A 10,165-nucleotide genomic window follows, 5' to 3' on the forward strand; every position below is an offset into this window, starting at 1 on the left:
CACACAGCTGGTTTTGTATGAGTTATGTGACGGTTATGGCTGGATTATACATTTCCTTGAGGACAAGAAAATGTCTCTTTTTCATCTTTGCACTCTTTGGAATAGTGAGGAATGTGCTCAGGAATAGTGCACTCTTCACTCTTTTTATCAAAAAAACTTCAGTGGCTCTCTCTAGCTTATAGAAGAAAGTACAATCTTCATTTGACCTGCAAGACACCCGCCCCACCCCCATGACCTGGTCATTTATCTCTTCCCTCTCTCCAAGGTGTAAGTGGGGATGGAGAGGAAATATGTCAAGTTCTGTACTGAAGAGTGTGCTTAGGTAACATTCCATGACTCTACACAGGAGACGGGGTTTCAGCTAACATTCCTTGAGTTTATACAGATGAGGAAGGTCTATAGACAATTCCATAATGATAAGCAAAGAGGCTCTGCAAACATCCAATAATTTTACAGAAGCAGGTGTTCTGCAAACAGTACAAGATTCAAACCACAAAAAGGGGCTCTGCAAACATTCCCTGATTCTGTATATATAGGAATGTTCCTCAAAAACAGTCCATAATTCTATACACAGGAAGGAAAAGTTGATCAAACACCCTAAAATTCTATACACAGCAAGAGCTCTGGAAACATTTTAGGATTTCACACCTGGGAAGAGACTTACAAATATTACATAATTCTATAAATAGAAAACAGCTGTGTGACTCTCCCTTGATTTTCCAAGGTGTTTTGCAAACTGTAGGTCTTCCCAGAGAAGGATCTACAAGCAATTAATGATTCTACTTAGAGAAAGGTGTTCATTTCCCAGATTCTAGCTAGAACAGGGACACTCTGTAAAGATTGCATGGCACCAAACACAGGAGACTCTGTGTGCGGTTAATGATGCTACAGATAGGAGGGTGTTCTGTACATATTCCTTGATTTCACACAGAGGAGGGAGCAGTCTGCAAATATCTCTGGATACTTATATGTAGGAGGGGATTCAGAACACATTCCAAGATTTTGCACAGGTGAAGGGAGTCCAGCAAATGCTCCTTGATTCTGCTGAGAAGACAAAGAATCTCTACAAATATCCCTTGATGTTACACACAGGAGGGTTTGGAAGCAGTTCGTGATTTAATACACAAGCGAGTGCTTGGTGAGTGTCTGGGGATTCTGAGGGCTTGGCATTGGGCTTGGCAAATCTCATCTTATGAAGGAAAGCTGGGGGATGGGCAGTTTTATCAAGGAACACCAAAGGCCAAAGCCCAAAGTCCGTAAATGTTTCAAGGGCGCATAAAGATGTTTGAGGCCAATACCGACTCCAAAATATAAAAAGAAAACAGTAGAAAATGAAATTAACATTTAATGAAAATATCTACAAAATATAATATTAGGGACTTCCCTGGTGCTACAGTGAACAGGAATCCGCCTAGCAATGCCAGGGACGCGGGTTCGATCCCTGGTCCAGGAAGATTCCACAAGCCCTGGGGCAACTGAGCCTGTGTGCCCCAACTTCTGAAGCCTGTGCTCCACAAGAGAAAGCCTTGCAGTGAGAAGTCCACGTACGGCAACAAAAAGGAGCCACAGCTCACCACAACTGGAGGAAAGCAGGCCTGAGTACAGCAACGAGCACCCAGGACAGCCAGAAATAACTAACCATTAAAAAAATACATATAATGTTAGGTCCACCAGTCATCTGCCTCTGAACTCTCCTGGTTGCCTCTGATTGTATCTACTGAACCATGGGGAGGCATTTTGTTCTGCTTAACAGGATGTGAATGGGGCCTTACAAAGTAACAGTGCCAGAGGCCCAGGAAAATCCTAAAATGACCTGACCCTAGATGGGAAAGTCACTGGAAAGTTCCCGTGGGAAGGTCAGAGGACTCTCACGTCCAACCCACTTGCTGCCCGCTGCCCGCTGCCAGCCCAGCTCCTGAACAGAGCACTGACATTCCAAAGCTGGGCTCAGTTCATTCTCTGCTGAGATGCAAAAATACCCCAACTCCCAGGAGACAGACACAGCTCCAAATATCACCCCCGGGTTGGAGGAAAGGCCACCCATGTCCGCAACAGGGAAAGCCAATTAGCCAAGGGCATTATGTTGCAGCAGGTGTCTGGAGCAATCAGATATTGTCACGGGCTCGGAAAGGAAAAACAGCTGTGTCTGCCTCTCCCCCACTTGCATCCTCTGAGCCAGCAGCAGTGCTCTGAGCAGAGTGATGGGAGCCAGAGGGAGACGCTGTGGCTGCAGCTACGCCCCAGGGTCACAGGCGGGGATGAGGAGTCTTGATCAAAGGCAGTGAGAGATCACCTGAGTCTGGGGTCTAAACATCCCGGAGCCTGGTCGTAATCAATCAGCCCATATGGCAGCAGATGTAATACTGCCCTGAGCGAGAGGCTGCAGGATGGTCAGAGCTCAGAGCTGTTCCTCCACTTTCTGAGCCCATGCCCAGTTTCAGAGAACAGAAAAGCACCTCCATTTCCTTGGGCATCATTTAGATTTCAAAAGAATTTTTTTTTCCCTCAAACTCTAAAATGATTAAAAGAACATATGAAAGAATATCTTTAAGATCTTGGAGAGCAAGGGATTTCCTAAACCAGGCATGAAAGGCATAAAGGAAAAGATTAGCCTATTGTACTATTAACACATCAAAATTGAGTATCCTTCTATGACAAAGGACCCCATAAAGGGAAAAGACAAGTGACAAGCCAGAGAAGATACTCACAATCAATCTAACAAAGAAATTATATCCAGAATTTATAAAGAATTCTTACGGATCAATAAGTTAAAAAAAAAAAAGACCATCACCCCAGTGAAAAAAGACTAAAGGGTTTGGAAAGCATTTCTGAGAACAGAGGTAATCCGAGGGGACCGTAAACATGGAAAGATGCCCACTCTAGAGACAGAACAGTGAAATACAAGCTAAAGCCAGAGTCAGGTACTGTTTTACATGCAGAGACTGACAGAAATTCTGCTTCTAGATACACACTCCAAAGAAATTCTGCCAAGGGAGCGTGAGGAGATACATACAAAGGTGTTCATTGTAGCACGGAGTGTAATGATGAAGAATTACAGGCAACCTAAATTCGCTATTAGGGGAGCTGGGGGGAAAAGCGGTTTTATTGGTCACATAATGACATACTATGCAACGGTTAAAATGAATGAAATGAAGCTTTGCTAGAGAGAACAGCAAATGAGACATGCAGGAGAACATTTGGCAGAATTTAAAACATATAAACAATGGAACTATAAATACTAAAAAAAAAATACGAGAAAGGGCAATCTAACTATGATTCAATGTCCAGAAGCCATAAAAGAAAAGATTGAGGACTTCCCTGGCCGCCCAGTGGTGAGACTCCGGGTTCCACTGCAGGGGGTTCAGTTTCAATTCCTGGTTGGGGAAACTAAGGTCCTGCATGCTGTGCAGTGTGGCTAAAAAGGAAAAAAATTTTTTTTAAAGATTGATAAATTTGACTATGTTAAAAAAAAGACAAAAAACCTATGGCAAGGAGAGAGAGAAAGAGAGAAAAAGAGAAAAACCCACCAGATCCAGTCAAAACACAACTGACAAGCCAGAAAAAAATCCTTGCAACTCATCCCACAAAGAACTACTCTCCCTCATGTAAGAAGAGCTCATAGAGACAGATAAGAAAAATGGACAAAGGATGTAAACAGTTCATAGAAAAGAGAATTTGAATGCCTGTTAAACATCTGGAAAGCTGTTTAGCTTGTCTCCTTCTAAGTAACGCAAATTAGAACTACAGGAACCACCATGGTTCATCTATCACATTGGCAAAGTTCCAGAAGCTTGATAACACAGAGTGACAGTGCGTCGTAGTTCCTGGTTGGTGGGGTATAAGCTGGTTCAACCTCTCCGAAGGGCAATTTGGCAAAATCTATCAAAATGGTAAATGCATATACATTTTGATCCTGCAAGTTCATTTCTGGGAATTCATCCTACAAATAACCCTGCATATGTGTGAGATGACATTTGTATGGAATTATTTATTTAAAAAAAAAGTGGGTCACAAAAGCAAAATAAAAACAAAAAAAACATTACCCATTAAGAGGAGTGTGCGTGCTTGCTAAGTCGCTTCAGTCTCGACTAATCTTCCCAACCCAGGGACCAAACCCAGGGTTCTTATGTCTCCTGCATTGGCAGGCAGGTTCTTTACCACTAGCACCGCCTGGGAAGCCCTAAAATAAAGTGTGATCCATCCAGTAACAGAATATGATGCAGGAGTCTAAAAAAAAAATGATGAAGCTGTCTATATACTGATATGGAAAAATCTCTAAACTACATTGTCATGTGAAAAAATAAGTGTGATATCTACCGTATATAAACACAGTAGGAAAGCAAGACTATGTATTTGTATTTGCATGAAAATAAACAGTAAAGCTTGTTGCGGGGTGGGCAGAACCATAAAAATCATTCATTAAAGTGAAATCGATCAGTCGTGTCCGACTCTCTGCGACCCTGTGGACTGTTGCCCACCAGGCTCCTCCGTCCATGGGATTCTCCAGGCAAGAATACTGGAGTGGGTTGCCATTTCCTTTCATTACCCATTTATTAAATGGGTAACAAACACATACACACACACATACAAATCAGTTCATGCTCTTTCCCTGCTTAAAAGCCTCCAATAGCCACCCCCTTGACGGAGAAGGCAATGGCACCCCACTCCAGTACTCCTGCCTGGAAAATCCCGTGGATGGAGGAGCCTGGTAGGCTGCAGACCATGGGGTCGCTGAGGGTCAGACACGACTGAGCGACTTCACTTTCACTTTTCACTTTCATGCATTGGAGAAGGAAATGGCAACCCACTCCAGTGTTCTTGCCTGGAGAATCCCAGGGACGGGGGAGCCTGGTGGGCTACCGTCTATGGGGTGGCGCAGAGTTGGACACGACTGAAGCGACTTAGCAGCAGCAGCAGCTACCCCTTGAAGTCACAATAAAATTCAACACCTCCCTGAGGTCTATAGACCCTGCAGGATCAGGTACCAACCAGCCTTCCCCTCTGACCCCCGCTGGTCACCCTATCCTCAGCTTTCTTCTCTTTCTCTATATATGATCATATAGTTGTGTGACTGGAAAAAAAAGTATAAAAAGCTATCAGTTCAAGCCCTCGTTCACAGCCTAGAAGGAGTGGAAATGGCACAGCCACGTTAGAAAACAATTCGGTAGTTCCTCAATCCGTTAAACATAGAGTTACCACACGACCCAGAAGTTTCACTCTGAGGTATACTCACAAAATATGTGAAACTGTGTGTCCACGCAGAAACCTGTACATAAATGGTCATAAGAGCCAAAGAGTGGAAACCTGAAATGCACATTACTCAGTGAAAGGAACGAATTTGAAAGGGCCACATACTGTATGATGTCAACTATGTGACATTATGGAAAAGGAGCTATGCAGACAAGAGGGCTTCCCCGGTGACTCAGTAGGAATGAATCTGCCTGCGAGGCAGGAGACGCAAGAGGTGCAGATTCCATCCCTGGGTCAGGAAGATCTCCTGGAGGAGGACATGGCAACCCACTCCAGTATCCTTGCCTGGAGAATCCCCTGGACAGAGGAGCCTGATGGGCTACAGTCCCTAGGGTCGCGAAGAGTCTGTCACGACTGAAGCGACTTAGCACGCGTGCATATGCCATTGTGCATTTCTCCAAACCCATAGGATCTGCAATAAGAGCAAACATACAAATCTAAGGTAAACTGTAGCCTTTGGGTGATTATGAAGTGGCCATGCAGGTTCATCGTAATGTACCTTTCTGGCCAGTGATGTTGACAACGGGCAAGCCTACAGATGGCGGGGGTGGGGTGGGGGAGTTTATGTAGATCTCTGTACCTCCCTTCCAGTTTTGTTCTTAACCTAAAACTGCACTTAAAACAAAACAAAAATTAACATGCACCCAAACACATTCCTCAGGAGGGAAAAAGACATAATTTTAAACTATATATAGAGTTAGAGTTACTGACAGAGGTGGAACAGAGAGTCACCTGGAACCCCACCAGATGACAAGTCAGGAGCTGCAAAGTGCTCCCGGGAAGGAGTGAGTGAGCGGCGGAAAAGCCAATTCGAATGTGTCCTTCCACTGCTCAAACTCTCCCATAATTCCCAGGGACCCTCGAGAGAGAACCCGAATACTCTCTGACAAGCCCCGCGTGGCCTGGCCCTGCCTCTCAGTCCTCCTCACCGCTTTCCACTCAGTTTCTTTTCTCAGGAACATGGACCTCACCGGTTTTCTCTATGTCCCTTGCATGAGCCTCTCTCTCCCTGTCTTTCTCTCTCCATCCCCCCACACCCCCTTTTCTCTGAAAACCTCCCCTCTTTTCCCACTCTCTGGAGCTAACATACACCCACACACCCTGCCAGGCTCAGCTCAGAGCTCACCTCCTCCAGGAAGTCCTGGGAGGTTACAGCTCCCACAGAAGCCCGGGGAAGGGACCCAGCTGCCAGTGGAAACAGCAAGGAGGCAGCCTATGTGGCTGGAGGGGAGTGAGGGAAGTGAGTGACCGCTACCAGAAGCCATGTGGGCTGGGGGCCATCGCAGAAGGCCCTGCTGATCATGAAAAGCATTTTACTCTGAGTGAGCTGGGAGCCTGGGCAGTCTTTGTGCAGAGGGTCACCATCTGACTGAGGATTCCTTTGGCTACTGGGGAGTGGCCGGCAAGGGCAAAAGCAAGAAGACCTAATACCCTCAATCAGAATTAACCTCTGCTTGATCTATGCCCCCAGAATACATGCACGGACTGCTTTCAACAAGCAAAAGCCTTCACTTCTGTTTCGTGTTCTAGCTGACTATAAGCCACAGGTGCTGAAACATGGTGGTTAACACATCTGGGTTGAAAAGTCCAGCCTCTCCGCCTAACAACTGGGTGTTATTTAGTTTGTTTGGAACCTCAGTTTTTTCATCTGTAAAGTGAGGTTGATAAATTACACTGACCTGACTAGAGCTATCATGAGAATGAAATGAGCTAATCCATGGAAAGCTTGCCTGCAGCATGGTCAATCTCAGTAGATATTAGCTTTGATTATGAAGTGTCTGTCTGCACGACTGTAACAAGAACTCTGTGTGGATTTAACCTGGGTGTGCTGAAGCAGCTCTCAGGCTAAGTTTGCTGGAGGTCCAAGCCTCTGCTGACTGCAAGTGGTCTCCCCACCTCCCCAGTCCTCCTCCTCCGCCCCCTCCTTCCTGTCCTCCTTTTCCTTCTTGGGTTGTTGTGATTCTTGCAACAGCTTCCTGCAGAGTCTTTATGTGTTAACACTTCCAAAGGACTCCAGTGATCCATGGGTTTCCTGGACAGATGAAGAGACTGGCGGAAACATCAGCTACCGGATGGAGGGGCTGCGGGTGGGGCCTCGGAAGTCTTATCTAAGGCGCATCAGGATAGACAAAGGGGGGCAGAAAGCTTAAGCCACTAGGCACAGGGCACAAGGGTTAGGGACGGAACTGAGGCAGCTACCCAGGTTTCTTCTCTCCAGGGCTGAGGTCCTTTGGTTTCCTTTTATAAATTTTTAATTACACAGTAAGGCAGTCTCCTCATTTTAAAAAAATTCAGGTAAATGTAAAAAGGGTCTTTTAACAATCACCCCGTGCCATCTGCCAACATTCTTTATCCAGGCACCTGCTCTGTTTTTCACCGAAGCCTCAGTTTCCACCTGACATATCACCCACTGGAAAACAAGAGGGCAAGTAGTTTGATCTGTTTTACGCCTAGCTGTGGTCCCGGCGTAGTGCGGGTACAGAGTCAGGGCTCAGTAAACACTGTTCCCTGGCAGTCAGTCCAGTAGTTAAGACTCCCTGCTTGCGGGGCAGCAGATGCAGGTTCAATGCCTGGTCAGGGAACTGAGGTCCCACATGTGGTGTGTCGCAGTCAAAAAAGAAAATAAATAAATAGAAGAATAAATGAGACCCTTGCCTCCTCCTCACAAGGCAGCCGCTATTATCAGCTTGGCCTTTTCACCCATCTAGACCAGCACCATCCAATAGAATGTTCTACAGTGATGAGCTAGCCTGTGTCCACAATGTCCGATATATTAGCCACTGGCCACAGGTGACTTACGAAGCCCTTGGGGTGTGGCTGATGCCATGGAGACACTGAATTGTTTATTTAATTTTAATTAAACTTTTTGAATGAACGTATGTTTAAATGTAAATAGCTACGTGTGGCTACTGACAACCATCTCAGATGGCGGCGCTGTCCCAGACATTTTCCCTGTGTATTTACATATTTATGTTACTCACAGACTGTTTTGCATATTTGTGTTTTTTTTTTTTGTTTTTTTTTTTTCCAATTTTATTTTATTTTTAAACTTTACATAATTGTATTAGCTTTGCCAAATGCATATTTGTGTTTTACATCTGTGTTCCTGTCTGTGTATCCTTCGGCTTCTTGCTTTTTGTCACTGAAGATTATATTTCGGAAGTCTTTTCACTTCAGGCTGTACAAGTCTGCCCCTTTCTTTTGAACTGCTGCTCAGAAATCCACAGTGTGGGTCTACCATTAACTTGTTTAGCCATTCCCTACTGAGAGATATTTAGACGGCGTCCCATTTGCCATTATTAAAAATAATGCTTCCATAAATGCTATCGTTCCTATCTCATTGGGCACAAATGTGACCTTTGCTGTCTGGTGAATATGAATAATAATAGCTATTTAAAATAGGTAACTAATGAGAACCTTCTGTATAGCACAGGAATCTCATTGCTCACAGGTGACCTAAATGGGAAGGAAATCCAAAGAAGAGAGGAATACATGCGGCTGATTCACTTTGTAGTACAGTAGAAATGACCCCAACATTGTAAAGCAACTATACGCCAATAAAAAATTTAGAAATAATAATAGTTATTACTGTAATTATAGTAAAAATCACTCGCATTTATTGAGCCTTTAGTATGTACAAGGCATTGTGCTAAGCCCATGCGCTAAATGATTCAATTCTTAGTCCAGTCTAAAAAGGCAGGTTTTGTTATTATCCCCATAGTACAGATACAGAAACTGAGGCACAGAGAGGCTCAGCAGCTTGCCCAGAGGCACACAGTCAGTAAGTGGCACAGCCAGAATTTGAACCTGGGTGAGCTGTGTGTTCAACTTCGGTTTTCCAAGCTCCTGCCAAACCACCGTGTGGAGGGTATGCATCAGTGTACACACAGACGCGGGCCCGGCACCTGCAGGCCTGAACTGCCGCCTCAGGGTCTCTTTTCGGAGCGGAGAGCCTGCGCGAGACAAGCAGCCCTGCAAACTTGAGGGCTCGGCCAGGCGGCCGTTCGGATCTGTTATCCGGGCTGAGGGGGTGTCCCCAGCAGTGAACTCCCAGGGACACGCCCGCATCTTGCCCCCTCCCCTGAGAGGTCCCAGGTCTTCCTCCCCGACCAGCAGTGAGCTGGATGACATAAAGATGATAGCAAGAGAGAGACGCGAGAGTGGCAGGCAGACTTACGCAACCCGGTGGAAAGCATACAGGCCGACTTGCTGATTGGAAACAAACAGGAGTCAGGCAGAGGTTTCCTGGAATCCAGGTCTAGGAGCTGCCAAACGCGGGCCTCCTCTCCCAGGAACAATTGAATGTCACTGGGGTAACTGAACACTGCTAGAGACAGGCCGCCTGCCCACAGCCTCACAGAGCAGCCTGTGTGAGCCAGGCCGGGCTCGGAGGAAGAAAGGGCCTGGCGAGGCGCCCCGCGGGGCCATCTGAGGAGACGCTGTAGTCTCCAGACCCGGAGACGCTGCTGGCCCTGCCTCTGCTGAAGCCCAGCTGGCGGGCCAGCGGCTGGGGGATTCCCAGGGCGAGTCTCCAGCACAGCTAAGGAGCGATGTTCTAGCCCATTGTGGTCGTTCAGTCACTCAGTCACGTCTGACTCTCTGCGACCCCATGGACTTCAGCACGCCCGGCTTCCCTGTCCTTCACCATCTCCTGGAACTTGCTCAAACTCACCATTCAATCGGTGAGGCCATCCAAGCATCTCGTCCTCTGTCGTCCCCTTCTCCTCCCGCCTTCCATCTTTCCCAGCATCAGGGTCTCCTCTAGCTCGTTGGGCAGGCCCTGAACTCAGAAGCCAGGATACCTGAGTATCAGGATGAACTGGGGAATGACCCCGGGCCAGGCATAACCTCTGAGTCCTCTCCTTAATGGAAAGAAAATAAAAACAGGAGAGCAGATTCAAATGGGATTGCTACA

General features: G+C 46.3%; 1 protein-coding gene across 1 annotated transcript in view; it reads right to left on the bottom strand.

Annotated features, from left to right (window-relative positions):
- Positions 1-9,691, bottom strand: part of B4GALT5 (beta-1,4-galactosyltransferase 5) — a 100,264-nt gene extending 90,573 nt beyond the window's left edge. Inside the window, exon 1 of the mRNA XM_070801863.1 lies at positions 9,428-9,691. Within this exon, the coding sequence (XP_070657964.1) occupies positions 9,428-9,446 (19 nt within the window). The 5' untranslated portion in view covers positions 9,447-9,691. The remainder of the gene's footprint in view (positions 1-9,427) is intronic.
- Between the last annotated feature and the right edge of the window lie 474 nt (positions 9,692-10,165).

Source organism: Bos indicus, chromosome 13 (assembly GCF_029378745.1).
Source record: "Bos indicus isolate NIAB-ARS_2022 breed Sahiwal x Tharparkar chromosome 13, NIAB-ARS_B.indTharparkar_mat_pri_1.0, whole genome shotgun sequence".
In the NCBI taxonomy this organism is placed as follows: domain Eukaryota; kingdom Metazoa; phylum Chordata; class Mammalia; order Artiodactyla; family Bovidae; genus Bos; species Bos indicus.